The sequence below is a fragment of the Varroa destructor genome, unplaced genomic scaffold, assembly GCF_002443255.2.
Source record: "Varroa destructor unplaced genomic scaffold, Vdes_3.0 BEIS01000005.1, whole genome shotgun sequence".
NCBI classification, from domain to species: domain Eukaryota; kingdom Metazoa; phylum Arthropoda; class Arachnida; order Mesostigmata; family Varroidae; genus Varroa; species Varroa destructor.
Window position 1 is genome coordinate 23539194 of NW_019211458.1, and position 19308 is coordinate 23558501.

The 19308-nt window shown below is 40.2% G+C and overlaps 1 protein-coding gene across 4 annotated transcripts in view; it reads right to left on the minus strand.

Moving 5' to 3' along the window:
* The window catches only part of LOC111251144 (uncharacterized), a 44470-nt gene extending 27142 nt beyond the window's left edge, over positions 1-17328 (minus strand). For 2 of the 4 annotated variants that reach the window (XM_086990680.1, XM_022807465.2), the window contains exon 1: positions 17058-17328. In XM_086990680.1, the coding sequence (XP_086846806.1) occupies positions 17058-17130 (73 nt within the window). In that variant the 5' untranslated portion in view covers positions 17131-17328. Of the gene's footprint in view, positions 1-10063; positions 10162-11265; positions 11401-17057 lie in introns of all 4 variants that reach the window. The other 2 variants (XM_086990679.1, XM_086990678.1) reach the window with 2 other exon arrangements.
* Positions 17329-19308: the final 1980 nt, after the last annotated feature.

Below are 19308 nucleotides of genomic sequence, written 5' to 3' on the forward strand. Positions count from 1 at the left end.
ATGTTTCTTCTAAACCACAGTCTGCCCGAAGATACTGAATCTTCTATTTTCACGGAAAGATAGCAGTTTGTAGCAGGACGGACAGCTGCGACCGCGTGACCTAAGGCATGCTACATGCATGTGCAGTAGTGCGCAATGAATAAAAGATAACAGAAGCCTTATATCCTAGGTTAAAACTGTCAATGGAATACAGCCTTTCCAGCAACGTTGGAGATGAAAACTGAGTAGTTTAGTAGTTGCGCGCTTAGATAATATATACGAAAACTTGTAATGTAGTTAAGCTGAGACCTGGGTACTATATTGATCGTGTGTCACTATGGTATTCTTAAATTTTCCGCGGTACCACATCCTTTCCGCTGTGTGATATGCCAATGAGCGCAAGGCTTCGATGAAAGCCAAATTTAGTTAAAAAAAAAACCAGCTCAATCTTGCACCTCAGTGTAAAAATAGCCTGATTGAGATATACCCATTCTGCCACTCACGGCATTAAATAATGTCAGCCTACGAGCGCCCGTTCTTACATAAGCCTGTGTAAGGCGCTTATGTAAGCTGGTCTTTCAAGAACAACCTCCGGCAATCAGATCCGAGCACCGGATGGTCATAACTCCTTCTGTTCAGACAGCACTGCAACACTCGATTTGTTGTTCCATCGTAAGCTGACAAATTACCACGAAAAGGTACTTCTGTTTGGAAAGATGAAACTTGCCATATATGCAGGGCAGGCGAACTTAACCGAATTCTTATTATACAACAACTGTATTCAATGTAACTGACCTGCTAACAAGTTTTACATTAATTAAAACAGGACTCCTTTCGTTCGTTATAAATGTTTTCGCGATATTAGTAATTAAACTAGACTAAAAAAGCAGTAATGTACAGCTTTGATAGCAGTTGAATAAATCATAGACACAGATATAATACAAGGTCACGTTCTAAATACATTAAACTCAGATACGGGATATCAACGTTTCTCCTTTTTGTTCTGGAAGTTTACTTGTTCATTTCTGAATCGGCTGCTGGGTCTGTATGCCGCCGCCGCGGTCTCAGGCATGTCCCAAACGATACAGGTAAGCGCTGCAGCTGTTTCATTTGTATCGGATTTCCGGTAAGTGTTGCGTTTCATTGATACGAACTTCCTCAAAAACAATTGTTAATTGAAGAAGAGTTATTCGGGTTCTTTTTGCTGATCCGTTTTTCGGACCGAAGCATACCGTGTGTATTTACGTTCGACCTGAACAACTCCGCATGCCCAAAATAAGGTACGCACTCGAAATAGGAATCAAATGCCCCATTTCGGGCAACGGAACAGGCCGAAGCTTCATAATATATACCATGATACTATCCTTAAAATAAAGGCCAGACCATGTATAAACAATATTTTAATATACCGCATGTTCGTTATGCTAACGGTACATACTGTATGTCGATTTAATTGATCCCGTCAGGAATACCCGTTGATTGCATGATTTTATGTATTTCAATAGTTCGTTTACTCAGACCTTCCGAGCCACCGACAGACCACGCATTGAACGCACCGTACGATAACACTTGCTTAGCAATAATAATATCGTAACCGCAACATATTTAGCAAATTAATTAGGTAATTAATATGATCAGATTTTGATTAGACTCGTCTTGCACAGACCGACGTTCTGGTTTTCCGTCAAAGAACGTAAAGCAAGCTAAAAAGTTGCCAAAGTCGCTAACTGATGTGCCATTTACCAATTCGCTTGTTTGCCCTCTGAAGGCGCGTTATATCTACAATACGCTAGAGCTCATCTTTAGCGGCCTTCGTTTGCTTTATCGTCGCTCCTTCCTCTCCCTCTGTAAATTCTGTCAAACCATTTCATCATTATGAGATTATTTCTCAAGGACAGCGTGCGCGTACGGGCGGACGAGTGAGCGTTGACGAACTAATGACATTATCGTCTCCTGTTGCTAGTGCATGCAACAGAAAAGTCATTCGCAGGGGCATTGCTCACTGTTCGCTCCCCTATTTTTTCATTGCTTTTACTTCACCCGTTTTCCAACACACCCTTCTGGCTGTTTGATTGCCCATCTTCCTCCCGTACCTTCTACACATCGTCTGCGTTTTGCGATGTTAACTCGCGATGCTTACTAATTTACGTACCAGTACCAACGTACTCATATGCACTCATAAAAGACGTCGGCAGACGACGAGCCAGTGATGTCCGGCGGATGCCCGCGACAGCAGAAGGAGGATACTCACAAGGCCCGGGTCATTCTTACTAGTATTACGACTAATGCAACCCCTCGGCTAGCTTTATTTCGGTCCCGTTCGGCTGTTGTTTATACTTCTATTCTGCAAGTACTGCTACTACGTGTTGGACTACCTGTTCTGCTGTTGCCACCACCCTATTTCTTCAGGAGATACTCGAAACACCGCGAAGGGAGAACTGTTATAAACCAAGCGATTATTCTCGTCTGGAAAAGCTTGACGCCAAGATAGATGGACCCTATACTCCCTCCTCGGTCCGATTTGGGTTTCACCTTACAGTCAGGTAACTCACCGGGTTGTCAGCTTGCCAGCCCACTATAGGACCATGCAAGGTTGACGTTATGCTAAAGACAAATTATTATAATAAGCCGAACGAAAAAGAATGACTAAGTAAAAGACAGCGAAAGGACCAAAGAGAGCAGACGGAGCCACTCATTGCCATTGGTCCCTATGGTATATTAGTTCGTTCATTTGACCATTGTTGTTGCTCTTGAGTACTTTATTTTCATATGAGCATAATAGCAAAAGTGCTAGAATAGTGGCAAAGGAAAGCTTCAAGAATACGTAAGATGACAAAATGTAATGGAACCACCTCCAGCATCTCTACACCGCTGTGCTTTTTGGGATTCTATTATTTCGCTTATTCTGTCCAAGACGACAGCCAGCTGGTGGTGTCATAGTCAGGCCTAGGATGCGGTATGTCTATAACGAAAACAGCCACTACCCGAATGTGACGGCTGTCGACTTTTACGTTAGCGACAAACGGTAACGTTATTTGTGTGGATCGCGACAAGCAGATTGGTTTCGAAAATACACGGATACGCGAAGATCTTAAACTGGGTTAGCTTATGAGTCTTTGCTGAATAATGGGCCGAGGCAGGCTTCAGCAAAATGAATAGCAGAAAGTATGGCGACTAGGCAAGGAAATCGAGTGACCTTCACGTTTTATTCAAGCATTCGTTGTTTTAGTTAGAGGAGAGCTACCTCTTTGTCAAATCATCGTCGTGACATCGCAGGCCCTAGTACTTTTCTGGCGGCCAGAAAAAGACAGCAAGTTCTAATATGTGATGATGGACGTTAGTTCATAAATTTTAGCTGATCTCTTTTAAAATAGAATGGAGGACCGTCACCTTAGCAATGCAGTTCCCATAGAGAAAAGTCATAATGTTGTCCACGTATCTTGTCCTCTTCGGCCCTTTGCCAAACAGAAAAGGCTAATAAGATTTTTCCACTAAGTAAAGTATGATTATAGTCAAGATACTGTGATGTTATTTCCATTTTGGTGTGTCTCGCTTTGTATGTCAGGTTAGTTAGATATGCATTGTATGTTCTTTCCTTATGTATCGTAGTATGATGTCTCCGATAAGGTCCGGTTCCCAGCTGTTACATGCGACTACGCATCACGGATATATATGATGTTATAGTCAATACGAGTCCTATATATACATATAAAAGTATAAATAGCATTTTCGAACCCTTAGGTGTGATTAATAAAACATCACGACACTTAAGTATTACTAATCGATTTTATCGATTAGTAATTAATCGAGCGTACTTCAACAGTGACCTTTGGCTGTATCAGTGTCACAAACATTTAAATGGCCCCTCCGCACTTTCTATATATGTACATATATGTACGGTATGACCGTAGTGTACAATAAGCGGCTTAAAGCTGGTGAAACCTTTAGTTAGCTGTTACACTTTAAGGTCAGACTATCATTGCATGTTCTTCTGAAGTACAGAGAAATTTAATTATTGGCTTTAATGGAAGCCGGATGATATTGATTTCGGTTTCCTTTGATTTAAAAAAAAATGGCAAAATATATGGCTATACAATAAGAAATATTTGCCCTATAGAGTAGTGGCCTATTTCCTACCTTCCTGGTAAAGGCTGATTGATGAGACAACTTGGCAAAGTAAATCGGTTCTTCTCGACCCGGACGCGGAATGCTTGGTGCATCAAAATAACCTAGCAAACATTTGACAGTTTCTCGTCTTACCGCATTCACGCTCCCTTCAATTAACAAGTCCAATATGACTTCGCGTGAGGAAATAGGTTGCGGTACAGTTATTCTGCTCAAAACAAATAGTAGCCTAATATACGAGGCCTTGATTCGTCACTTCTGATGAGATGGATGTCTGAATCAGTCTACGTATTGTACCTAACGTAAAAATGAATTGGCAGTTAACTTTATTGTAACTAGACATATTTATATGAATACGTACGTACATGATAGTTCGCTGTACGGGTTATGAAGTTCATTAAATCAGGCTCAAAAGCCCGCATAGAGCTATTGCTTCTAGCTATTTTTCTTTGTGTTTCGCTCGATCCATTTGTACGGGCACAACTATCATCCATTGATCCATCTTAATTATATAGTAATAAGGAAACGTTTATGTTCTTGTTAATGCAGCTCCATAATACATACAGAAGTTAGTTATATATCTATTGAAAATATCGTGTTAAGCCAGAGATATATTCACCTGAGTTTATCAGATCATTTAACAAAGGTATTTAGATAATAAATCTAGCATGTAGCAATATACAAAGGCCATTCCACGAACTTTGCCTTAACTTAAGAAAAAAAAACATTACACGTTAAATTATCAGTGCAGCGAGCCTATTTTTACTTATTTATGTATTCATTTTTGCGTATATAAAAATTCTGCAGCAGCAGCAGTGATACATATCGCGTACAAGATGACCATTTGCTATGCCGATGTCTATACTTTTTGCTCATTATCAAGCCCGACCGCTAGCAACGAACCAATGTGGGTTTACTTAACTTTGGGCTTACTAAAGTAAATTAAAAAGCCAAATACGATGCCTAATCGAGAATCATTGTCGATATTGACGTGCATACCATGCATTGACTAGAATCTGGTAAGTTCGCAGGAAGGTACCTGTTGCAAATTCACCCGCACAACAATTATCACAAACAATCAGCGTGCCTTAATTAGAAAATTTACTATTTATATCAAGTAACTTATATATGCGTTTATATACAGCCACAATGTAATCGATATACCTGAGTTGAAGAATTTCATGTACTCCTTTAATTTTCCCGATCTGCCACTTAATGACGAGCGTTGCTGAGCAAACCGGCAACGGAGTACGCCTCTTCTTCAGTTCGTAACAAAGACGATCTTCAGCAAAATTTAAAAATAAAATCAGGTGTCGGATGTTCTCACAGTTTAGGTGCCTCTAACGCATCCATTCGGCTGGAGGTCGTGAGCATTGCTAGCTAACCACCTACGGACTCATCATTGCTAACTATTGGGGGTTCAACTGGTGATCATGCTTGTTTTCTGTTGGCACTAGCAAAGCCACTGTCATCAAATTTAAACGAAGCACTTTTTTGCGCTTGTGTAAGCGTAGCATTATCGTCCGTAGTCGGCATAATATCTCTTGCATTCGCGTTACAGTATAGCATTTTCTTAAATATATTTTAGGAGAGGACGACCAGGTTACAACTACGGGTCATTTACTGTTATTTTTCCAATTTTTTGGCTTTTTTGCAATGCGAAATTTGCATGTCTTTTTTCACTTTAGTTTCAAGTATCGCCCGACAACTGACAATTTATACAGGCCGAACTGGTATTTACGAGAACTGCACGTTAAAGACGTGCACAGTTCTCACTTTAGCCACGGCGCCGCACGATCAGTGCCAATTATCTCGCCACTATGCAGCCAAAATTTCTTATTGAAACGACACAGCTATTTTTTTTTTGCTGATTTATTTATCTTCCTCAACCGATTTCACTTATTGCGCTTCGGTTTCATTAAATTTACCAGCACCTACTTTTTACTAGGTTCTACTAGGGCTAGCGTTAAGTCAGCGTCTCTTTTCGGTGTTGACTCCAACTTCTCTTGCTCTCGAGGTTTACTCATTAGAATATACACTATTTTTTTTTATCACCTTATTTTCTACCAGTCTGGATTTAGCTTTGGTTAAACAGAATTGCTCTGATAAGGAGCTGCCTGGACAGACCTTGTACCTCTGCTGTCTGTCTAGCACTGTTATTATTGTCTACCTCGCCTCGACGGTTTCGTTTTTGATGTTCTTTGATCTTTTCAATGGACCCTGGCTTCATACCGATCCACTGATCGACGGGCCGATCCGCCTATTATATTTCTGCCGTTAGTTTTTTTTATCTTTTGACTTTCTCGTCTCAGTTCAGTCTCTTCCGTCAGTCTTTCTTAGCACCTCTCTCTCTGCACAACAAGTTCACTATATTCTACTTTTGTGTTTATCTCCGTTTAGTCAGCCCTCTTTCCCTCCTATCTAGTTTTGTTAGAATCGTGCAATGACCAGCGTGCTGGCTCTTTACGTCTAGCACCATCTGAGTCAGTCATGGCCTGCTTCTACTTCTTTTATGACCACTACTACAGAAACTAACGGCCGATCACTTTCAAGCCTGCCACCTTCGACGCTTATATTTCCCATGGGTCTATTGGGTACTTACGGACATCGCCATACGCGTCTCCAACAGGTCTATATCTACGCATCGCAGTGATTCCAGTTGTTCGTAACTGCAACGTCAACCTGCAAGAGCTAATGCGTTGATAATTTTGCTTTCCTCCTTTTAGATGTAAGGTCACTTAGTCTCACCTCTGAACTGGCTTGTTTTAGCTCTGTCTGTTATCGGATCCATCATTACCTTCATTTTTGTCCGTTCATCCCGTATCTCGCCTATGAAGTTCTACAGGGTCAGTTAAACGACTCTGCCTGTACTTCTTATGGCAAAGTGCTTCTTCTGCCTTCTTCGCCTACTACATCCTGCTAACACACCGGTCCCGGCTCTCTGTTAACTATTGACCTCGTCAGTATAGCTGGAAAAACTTGGAATTTGGTGCTCTGTTATGTTTTTACTTTTGGCTAACTGGTATTTCGCCATGTGAACGACGCTATTACAGGAGTTTTTTTTTGTATATTGTTCTACATACTCAATCTTACTCTAGGTCGATAGCCTTGTGCGTGCGATTTGTTTCATTTGTATAGAATAGGGCTGCACAAATGGTACCTGCTTTACCCGTTATGTTACATTAGCATATAACAGGGGATCGATGGTAATCTTACATGGTGTAATAGTAAGAGATTTATTGAATTATAAATTATCTTGCTAAACGAATAAGTTGTTTGACCCCTTTCCTATTGTAGGTTTCAACTGAGTTTTTTTTTATGCTGTCATATCTTGAAAGCTCAGAAGTAAACTTCTCGATTTCCAACCTGTTAGTTATAAGAGCTAATAAAATAACCTATTTTTTTTTATTGACTGCGTTGCTTCTAGGTTAAGGCTTGCTAGTCTGGGGTCGCCATGTCTAATAAATCTCGCCCAGTACCTCAATATCTGTCATAAAAGAGCTTTGCCAAAAGGGGTTTACTCTTCGGCACTTCAACGTTTTCCTCCCATTATCGCTTTCGATAATTGGTGACCGTCCGTCTCGCCGTAACAGCACTGAGAAACTGTATTGCCGTACAATATTATATTAATGCTTAATAGTATTCTTTTTAGGCGTGTAATTTCCAACAGCATTACTTTGATGAACCCAACAGAGGCGTAGAATATCACCAGATCTGAAAAAGGCTAGCAGTTTTGCCAAGCAATGAATACCTAGTAGGCACCGAAACCAGTTTCGACACCTGTTTGCTCCTAATTTGCCTTGGTGGAGCCGCCTACATGATTTGCGGTCGGCCCTTACAGCACAGTCTCTTCATCTTCAGCCTTTGGTTAACTTGCTTTTAATGGCGGCAGAAACTGAACAGATATTAAACTCTGGACCTCTGATCCATCTGACTACCATAGAAAACACCCAAACTACTTCTGAGCACGATGACTTCCAAAGCGAACGGGTTAGATAAGAGAAACACCTGTTGCGTACGTCTTTTAGCGACAAATTCGTTTAGATGTATTATTTATTAAAAGTGAGTGCTTTTCAAATTTTATATTTATAAACATGGTTAATAACTGAACTAAGTTGAAGTACTTATATGTAATACACAGTTAGCTAAATGTTTAGATTTTTACGTCCGTGCCGCCATTAGAGATTTCATCAGACGGTAAGTTCCTGCCCTCACGAAACGAGGTAAGTGAGTCGGTACGAGGTACACGTAGTTCCTCAAGGTTTCGTTCAATACACAAAATAGGTATCTTTGAATCGTCATTACAGCAGAGTCAGTGATGTGACTTTTTTCGACCCTATGCCTCGGTTTCACTACCTCTCTAATGTTACCAAAATATCATTTTGTGTTATATATCGTCCGCTCTTAAAGCACGGAAGAAAATAACTGTTACTATACTTCTGCAGTGATGAGCCACTCCTTATAATGTTCATTTGAGGTATCGTCGATATCCTTAATCTCAGAACGTAGTACGTGTTGGAAGTCACCTCTGTTTTCTAAGTGGAACACATCATGATATATCTCTAGTACGTTTACAAATCCAACGTATGATGTTTTGAAAACATTTCGAATTCCATTGTATCGCATTATTTTGGGGCCACGTGTCACCGCTATTGGAAAAGCCATTAATCATAACCTATAGATATCTAGACAGAACGTATTCTTGCTAAACCTTTTTAAAACTGTTCTTGGGGCGGCCCATTCTACTAAGCGACGATCGATAAACCCGTACGCTTTCATGTGTTTCAATCGGACGTAACTGGAAGGGAAAAACGCAAACAAGAAACTTCCCATTTACCCTATATAATGGTAGTGTGCTCCATGTTGCTTACAGGACAGCTGTTCCTGGTATTTCCTTGACATTCCTCGTAATTTAGTGGAAAGAAGTTCAAGGTTTTTTTACACTTCGCTAAGTTCTTTTTCTTTACAGACCTGCGAACCTAACAACGTCAACCGTACATTTTCGTATAATCAACCTAGCATTCTTGGTAGCTTCACTAACTGGAAATCCCTTATCTAAATTAAAAGGGGCATCACAAATTCGAATTTTTTTTGTTCGTACCTAGGAGCCAAACCACGAAGAACGATCAAACAAGAGCACGTGCGTTGAGTTCGTGCCCTAGTGTCGTGCGTGTTTTAACGAGACAGGTCAGACGTTTCGCGGAATTTAAATCTGTGCATTGAGCGGCAACTCAGATTACTTTGCATCATCAAATTAGATAGCTGCGAGATAATAGATAGGAAAAAATACATACATTGACCCGAGATCTGGAGGTACGTTGGTGATCTCTGTACGCTCTGTCCAAGGTAATGTAAAATTTTCCGATTTGTTGCTATGAAATGCATATTTCAATGGATGAATTGAAAGGTTAACTCTCAGATTGTTTTTTCCGAACTTCTCGAAGTTTCCAAATTTGTTATTTTCGAAGGAGAATATTCAGTACTCAAACATTTACACTGCGTTGGATTTCAGAAACGCTAGAGAGAATGATGTGGCCTGGGAGAATATTAGAGATCTGTGTTCTTAAGTTTCATGTACTATATGTTCGTGGTTTTAAGATCTGCTAAAATGGGTAAAATGGCGTGGGTGGGTTTATTTTGTCAAATGTTATAACACCACAGCAACAACAAAATCGAAATAGTTAATAGACTCTTTCGTTACTTTCTGCCAAAAGTAACAATTGTGTTATCAGTCAACGTCCGTCACCCACTTTGCATGATCAGGTAGTTCTGACGTTGGACAATGACGTTGTCGTGTTTATTGCAAACAACTTAAATATCAATCCAGAGTTACATTTTCACATTTGCTGTTAATAATCAAAAACTTTATAGATACAAGTCAACAACCAACCAGTCTCCCAATATCAGAGAGATTATATAGAACATTTAAACTACTTCACATCATATGGGTTATACGAGCCTTTTTTTCGAGTTTTACGTTTGGTATCGCCGTTGGGCATTCGATCAGACGGCTAGTCCCCAGCACGAAGCGAAGTGTATTTATTCCCGGCTTCGAACCTGTCACAACCGAAATCACAGCGTGTCCTTAATATAAGCAGGCAAATACATTACTTAGTAAATAAATCACGGTTACAGGTTATACGGGTCTTCTTAAGCTATGAAACTAAAAATGGTACCCAGGAGGTGACGAGCGGCATGACATTTATTAGAATTTCCCGCATCTGCTGTAGCCCCTACATGTATCTTTAGGTTTGTGAAAACACAATGGTTCCTGGAGGGCCTGTGACAGAATACATCCATCCATGCGAACTGAATGACGATTTCCTTGTTTAGCCCTAGTCGTTGTTTTTAGTTGCATCCGAAGCGAAGAAATTTTTTCTTCCAGCCCCTAAGTTTGTTTGGAAGTTTTTGTTGCTGGGAGCTTAAAGTGACGACATCAATTTTCAAACAGCAATGACAAGTCTGCTAGAGGATATGCTGAGCGACTTCGGGTCATTATGCGTGATTCTTCTTTGACGGAGGAGGCTTTGATGCGATTTAGTAATTCGAGGTTCTCCATTGTAAAATCTTCCCGAATGACGCGTATCGCATACGTTGCCATCGAAGTTACTTTGAGGTCGAACAAGTTGAGAGCGATTGCGAGGGAAAAGCAGAAAGGCAATTTGATCACCCATGAGGCCAACACTGCCTTCCTGTAACTTTCGGTGACGTGGGCAGTAAAAGCTTTGCCGCTCGTATAGAATTACAGCCCTAGATACGGAGGCCGGTTTATGTAGGTAAGAGGTGATTTGGTGGAGTACAAAATATCAGTGGCCGCTGTCTAACCTCCCTTTCTAAACTTTACTGCCCTCGTTCTGGTCAGGTTTATGGCCAGTCCCAAATCTATGACTGCCGCGGAGAGCCGAGCTAGAACTTGCTGCGTTTGAAAGCTGTTCGACTCGTATACTACTAAGTTGTCTGCATACAAAATGACTTCGACTGATTTCTTATTTGACAAGGGAGGCTCTTCAACAATATGGAGAATAAAAGTGCGGCTCGGGCCGTCCTTTTGAGCCAGGCCAGTTGTCTGTGTGAACGGTGGAAGTTTAGACACTTTGTTGTTATTCTCTTGCCCTATATAATCCCAGCAGGAAGGTCAAACACATTCTTAGAGACACCCACCTTCGTCAACATGAGTAAACCCTGTTTCTAGGCGTCGAGTTGAAGGCTGCCTTGAGGTTGACGAACACTGCGCGTAGCGAACTGCTCTCCTGACATCAGCCATCAGGACCCTGCACGCGATTTCTGCAGGATACTCTGCGGAACCCATATTGCTCCGTTAAAGTCGCGTGTCTGCTTTTTATGTAGCTGTTCAATCTATTAATCAGCAAGCCGGGGATCAATATATAACAAAAACCCTTCATCGCCATTCCTTGTCATGATGACAGCGCGTTTGGGACGCTTCCTACTTTACTAATCGCTGACAAAGTAACATCTCTCTATTGGGCTGAATGTATACAAAGATCCAGTGTATAAGCATTTATTAAATAATTAAATCCACCACACTGTCAGAGTAACGACGCATTCAAGATGCTTGTTACAGAATTCACGTGGACCGGTGCGGTTTCTTGCTGCGTACACTCTCAAGAGCCTGCAGTAGTTCCCGCATTGTGAAGTCCTATTGGACGTACCGCGTTATATTGAGATCTTCTCTTTCTACGTTGCAGCAAGAAAGGGCACGCGCGTGGTACCTTTTAAAACAAACATTTCCGCCAAGTGATTTATGAAGACCGGGAAGCTAATCGAACAAGTCGTCGAACTGATGTGATGCGTTAGCCACTTTTACGGTTAACGTTCTGTTGCCTTCGTGGCGCATACATTTTTCGAATGGAGGCGGAAGTGTAGAACTCGGATTGTACCTCAGCCCTAAGCCTGAAGGCCATCTGGGACCTCCTTGCAAGGCTGCAAGCGACCTTATTATGTACGTGTCTCAATTCAGTGACTAATGTTTAAACACGATGTTAAAAGTAGAAGTTCAAACGGTTTCACCACGGCTATACAGATTGATTTTACCTACTTAAACGATAGCAATATTTATGACCCTTCCATCGTAATCACGTAGATCAGTACTTCTATAAATATCAAATATAACCTATGTTTAGGGATTTTCATCTAATAAAAGGTTCGAAGATGAGAAGTCGACGATATATATCCGAAACTGCTGAGCGAGATTCTCCCAATATAGATGAATGCAACAAAATGCAGTTGTAAATTCCATGTAATCTTTCAATTTTGTAATATGCAACAATGTACTTTGTCATTTACCTTCGCTTTCAATTGTCTTATTGCTTAACTTAGTTTTTTTTTTGCCGCAAAGGGCCTCAACCGTGGATTAAAGATGAACGCTTCGAGTTCTATATATGACACTATCTTTGCTTCACACGCTTGGTCCCTTCCAGCACAAAATGAATTGTATCTGTGGCCGGTTTCAAACCTAGATCGCTCCAGGTGTCCTCAAGTTTAAATGTTTTGACTTTCAGTATGGCCATTAAGCATTGTTGAAATTGCTGTCTCTTAGCACAAAACGATGCGTGCTTATGACCAGTTTCGAACCTAGACATGTGTGTTCTTACATTTACTAAGCAAACACGTTACCACTATATCATCACATTGACATTAAATTGCCCAATATGGGCTAGTGGCGACTTTTGTTTCTGGTATCTAATACCCTATCTATGAATCCACTTTACCCTCCAGAAAATCGTCACGTCTAGATGTTGTCAGGTTTATGCCTAGCTCAGAATAAAGCACAATGCCTTGTGTCCTTTTGCGTCATGAGGCGGCCTGCTTTTGTACCTCGATCTTCTGTCGGCGCCACGTACGGTAGTATAGAACGTCTAATTACGTAGGCACCATGAAAACATCACGAACTTCTTGCTTTGAAGTTTCTATAAGGTCAAATACATGTGACGCACTATATTTGCCGTTAGGATGTCCGAACTTGTTCTAGCTCTATTCAGCGAAACTTCAATTTTCCAGTAACTAGAATTTAGCGTTTCTTTTAAACGGCCACATTAATCACCGGAGAGAAAACTAATTGGCTGTCGGTGCTTAAGAAAATGGAAACCTAAAAAATACTTTTAGGTAGTTGCTCTTCTATGTTAGTTGGAGAGTTATTGAAGTCTATTAAAGTGTGACGACAAAACGGCCTAGCTATATCGGTCGAAACTTCTTCTGATATCAATGTCATTATTCGTACATAGTGTACTGGCTGCTTTACCGCTTAAGGAACTCATTAGGTATAGCAAAAAATACCTGCAGGAAGCTTCTTCAGGTTACTTCTTGAAGTTCGTGTCAAATAAGCTTTCTGTATATACCGACAGTTTGCTCTACCGATAAATGTGAACGAGCAGGATTTTGTCTATGCAACCAGAATAGACTATAAGATTGATGCTACCATAAGAGCTTTGTGATGGAACTTCGTCACATGGTTCAAGTGTTTACAGTTGTTAGAAGTGGTTAGAGAAAAAGCGCCGGCACACGCTCGGTAGTTTGCAATAACAGTCTGCTTTAAAGAGGGCGCTTTAAAGAGGATAAGCTAAACGCTTGTCATGAGCTGTTAACAAAAATATGGATAATCCAAATAAAAAGAAAGTGCATTTTAACTACTTTTGTACTATACCTTTCACCGAAGCCAAAACGCTACCGAAACATCCTGAGACATCTGCTTTGTGTACGCTAATGGTGTTTTTGCTGAATGGACTGGTCAAAATAGCCTTTCTAAAAGCCGTATCCATGACCTAAACCATGCCCCACTCTGGCCAACCGCCTGAATTTTATGATGCCCATTTGAGGGCATTTTTGAAAAAAGGGTTATCGAAAACATATCGAGGAATCAACCATAAAAAATCGGCTAGAGTTTCAGGGCCGTCGTTAACCACCTCAAATTCCTTGCGTTTACACGGAAACTTGGAAATCGCTTACGTCATAATCTCTTTCTATTCAACAAGGAATTGCGGTTCACCATTACATCTCAGCATATAATGACTTTACTGAGTGATTTTTACACAACATTGTTACCGGTGATGGGAAATGGTATTTATACGTCACTATGAACCAGGGATCTAAATGTGTGATTTTAGGTAAGAAGCCAAGGCCCAAGGTCCTATCAGATTCAGGTCATTCAAAAAAAAATTGTTTGTGTGTCTTGTAGGACTGCAAGGATCTAATTCACTGAAAATTGGTTCCTATGAAACATATGGTTGATCGGTACGTTTATTTTGTACTAAGTCATCCAGGCTATCCAAAGACAAGTCCAGATTTGCCAAGTCAGCTCATTCTGCATCGTAGCAAAACGATAAACGTAAAACACCGCAAAGTCTGCCCGCCCGGACATCGAATGGAAGGTTGTACTCCAGTCCCATAGTCTACGCATCGTGTGCCGACGAATTTTCAATATTTCTATTCGTTTTGTGTTCTTACCTTCGACACTCAAAACGTGAATGATAAATCTTCTTAAAATAAACCTACTATTTTCCGACGAGACGGTTTATATCGCTTACTGGATTGATAATAGAAAATCGTGAACAATAACGGGAAATACATAGGATAATAACTTATTCTCACAGAAGGTGGTATTTTCTATTCAGTAAAAACACGGGAACTTATTATGAATCAGTTATATATACATTTTACAGTGGTTCGTTTGACTATGTAAGCATCATCATCCAAGATGATTTGCTTTCGGAGATTTACGGGTAAGCTTTTAAAACACCTTATGGCAGTCTCTAATAGAACTTGCTTCGCGACATCGATGATTGCCCACAAAGGTCCCTACTAAATAGCTACAATAAGTGGTTTACAGGTCATCTTAGCTTTGAAGCCAACCAAAAAAAAAAGGTGGTTTTCTGAACAAGTAGAGCTTATTGTTCAATAGAAACATGCTGAATACCAGATGAATATAACAGACGCCATAGACGTCTCGATTTTCTTAACTGTTGAGTCATAGAAATGAAGCGATCGAAAGAGAGAGAGAAAGCAAAAAGAAAATATTATACAAGCCTGAATCTAATTGTATAAATCTGTGTCTAAAATAACATTATGTTTATTGCCACCGTGTATACAATGCCAGCCAGGTTGGCAAAGCTTGAAAGGACCAAATGAACGGTAGCGGCCTAGCGCACCTCTTAGATAAATCATCATATAATGCTGTAGACGTTACACATTCGTATACTACATACAGGAAATGTATGAATATGGGCTTGTAAGGTTCGTGTAGGGTGTTGAATTGAAGATACACTTTATATGGCTGATCGCATACGGATCTGAAAGGCCATGTATTAATCGTGCTACTCATAGTACTGCTTCTGTATAGGCCCCTACCGTGAACTGAAGGCTCAGAAACTATTTGAATCACTTTGCTGAATGGATAAGTAATCCAAAAGCTTTTCTATCATCAGTAAAACTTTTTTAGCTGCCTATGTTTCCTCTGCTTAATAATACCCCAGATTAATGCCGAGGTGCATTGATGATACCTTCTAATTTTATATGATCCTAGCAATGGTCTCGGAGCAATCTCGACGATGGTTAAATATGGTCCGCCTGTTTTTATCAATTTTTTTTTATTCAAATTTATCAAAGATATCAAATTTTGTCATTTGTTTGAAATTATTATGCTCATACTTCTTTACGTTCAATAATTAGTGTACTTAGAAAAGCTAAAGTACGAATACGTACTTCTCACGTTCATATTCATTAAGTGCCTAAAACAAGTTCCGATAAAGTAAATATTTATTAGGATTAATTATATAGGATTCTACGAAAACTACGAAACCTGAACAAAAAACGGATCACATTGACCAGACAAAAGTTGGTGCAGTTTTTTACGCTAAGCGTTTAAGAAGTTTCGTATGAAAGTATCCTACACCTGGCTATCACTGTAGGCGATGCTAGGAAACGGATGATTCTTATACAGACCTATTTTGTCTGTTTGTTTGACCAAGTTTTTCAACTACGTCGGCCTTTTTATATATATTCAGCAGATTTTCTGCGCTCTGTCCGTAAGAGCCACATTAGACGAATTCGTATTTGAAATTCTACAGGCATACCCCAGCAAATGCGTATTGTATCAATGAGGGCTTTCAGCTGGAACCATCAATTAAAGGTTTGAATGCTGTGATTATCATAATTTCTTATAAGAGGCTTGGGGCGAAAGGAGCTTCTATGGGAAGAAGCTAAATGAACCGGCAAGGGCCGGGGTTAAAGCGGTCTGGCAGAATAAAACTTTCTTGGTCAAACGGAACTGAAAATGGGCATAGCTAGGAACTGTTGCAAGCTTTACGGCGTCTTACCGCTGAAGTGGAGCATCGCGCAACGTAAAGAATAGTTCTACTATAGTATAAAAAACGGGGCCTGTTAATGCAATTTATCATAAGCATTAACTGTAACATTTCATTATGACGCGCGGCCTTTTAGCCCATTAACCTTTAACCCTCTCAAAAGCTGTATGCAGATAACTACAAAACCTGTAGACAAGTTGAAATATCCTCACTTAGGTGAGCCTAAGTCTAATTTTAAGAGGTAAACATTTTATTCAGGCAACGTACAAGACGTCGGTAGCGTTATGCTGTTTCCGTAATTGCCTGTAATTGAAGTTTTTGCTAAACACCGTACACAAAATGCTGGAAAAAGGAACTTATTTAGATGTTAAGTGCAGTGTAGCCCGTTAAATTTTTTCTCATTGTTTTATGTGAGATTCGGCGGATGCCCACTTCCTGAAACGACTCACAGTCTTCAAGTTGATTAGTAGGCCTGTGTTTATATAAATGTCTTAGTAATTTCATCATAAGTTATACAAGCCCCCACAAGCTTATATAAGTCTTCTACTTTTTGAAGAGCCCTAAATGAAATTGATCTCAAACGGTATTCACTACGTTCCCTCGTCTCTTAAAACTACGGTCATCGCTTCAACTTACGGTTATTGGCAACAACGTAAAGCAAAAATACACAAGTCACTCGAAGTTTGATGTCGCATCCACAGATCCGCATGGCAGTAGGAGTAATGTTCAATAGGCCTACATATATCACTTATAACACAGTTTATTTAATCCGAATTTTGCTGATATAATTATCACACAGTCGTTCACGCACATTCACTGCGTGCGACGTCCTTCGGTGGCACATCGGACATTGGCAGGAGTAGGAGACCCACTGAGTTTCAGAAAGAGTGTAAAGCTTGTGAACAAACTCGTCCGGCTACCGTCGCCCAGCGCGCTACGTACCTCGTGCAATTTTTGCTTCCCTTTCCACTCTGTTCGCCCTCGCTCAATTTTATGAGGTGTACCCAACGACGTGGGGTGACCGTGTAAGCGAAATTATGCTTAACAAAGCCTGTGTTATCTACGAACGGGTGGGCACGTGGGTCGAATTGTTTAGGACTACCGACTGTAATGGTAATTGATTCTACTGCAAAGTTTTTAGAAGCATAGATGACACTACTTTTTTCACATGTATCCGTATGAATACGATTAATAATAGTGCGAAATAATACAAATTTTGCTTATCATTTCCAATGTTGTAGGTCACGCCAAAAAAAACCTTCGTAAGGGTGACATTAGCCACTATTTTAATAGATTTTAACAAATCCCGCTTGTCGCTGTAGGTATGAAGGTCACTGCGGTTTGGAGCTTTCCACCTTCACTTATGTCAAAAAATCGTTTTACTGAGTTGACTATTACTTTAGGCTATACGACTGACGTAGCCATTTTATACAAGCGTAAACCTTACAAATAGGTACCATCGATTAGCTTCCAAGCCAAGATGCGCCTCTTGCTATTGAGCGGATGTTCTAAGTAGAACTGGTCAACCTAAGGGCGCCTATGGGTCTCCATTTATTAGAGCTAAGTTAGTCCTTTTTCATATCATCAGATGTTTCGCATACTGACCACCCGATAGGTCTCTGAGAGCAAGCTGCAGACTACTTTTCAGAGAATATCAGACAACTCGACCAAGCAGGGGAAGGCGTGAGTGGCATTCTCCTAGTAGGCAGAACACAATGAAGAAAAGCATGTCTTCTTTTTAGTCTACTAGACTGACTTCCAGCAGGTAAGATTTCGTGCAAGTTTTCGTCAAACGACTTGGGGCGACGTCACGCAAGCATTATACCTTATAAAGTGCGCGAATCGTGTTATCAGTTTTAATTGACCGAGGAGCCGGTAAAGTCACGTAGCCTGAGAGTGATTTCGTATTCTAGCAACGCTCAAAGAAATGCAAAAAACGCTGTACGGATAAAGAAGACGACGATTTGAAGTCAATTTTGGGCGCTTTTAGTAATTCCACAGTCGTCACCTGCGGAAGTTGTTGTCTGTCGAATATATTTAGGGTGAAGCCTGGGTAAGCGGGTCGAGCAAATATGTCAAAGAATGTATATTCGTTTATTTATGAACCCGGTCGGCCTGAATGATATCCTTGTTAAATTCCAACTAGCCTGATAACGTTGTTTTTATACATTTAATCTAGGCCATAAGTCGAAGACTAATTTTAGCTGTAATAGTACACAGTGATACACTATCACACACCTTGTATGACTCACGCACGTAGAATTTTTTTAATTCATACGCACCCATACAAGACCAACATAGTCTGTGACACAAAGCCCGATTTAATCTCTATATAATTATACCTAAACAATTATAGTTGATTTGTTTTTCTGCTTAAACATACAAAGCACAGTCCAAGCAATATGGCATGTACCGATGTACACATATTAATCATGGTATATTTTCTTTCAATCATACATATATCTGTTCGATCTATATAGTTTAAGTTGAAATTTTAGCAACAGCATTGAAAATAATTGTTCGTATTGAATTAAGTCAACCCTTGCTGAAGACGATCTAATTTATAACATGACTATTTGTTACTTCGTACACCTTTACTATAATTTTTCATAATAGTACCTGTGATGACGGCCGGATCTACTAATTGCCGGCTAATTCTTAGACCGAAAGTAAAACAATAGCGATAGATGTTGTATGGTGCCCAATTGAGCAGGACCATTTCAATCAATGATACCTTAGGACTATGTGACCTCCACATTAGTGGAAATATTCAGTTGTGGCCATGACCACTGTTCAAGTTTCCTAAAGGCAGCTACGTTTTGATGATGTCAAAGGGAATCGATTGTAAAACAATTAGTATAAGCATAGCTCTAAAAACCTAGATATT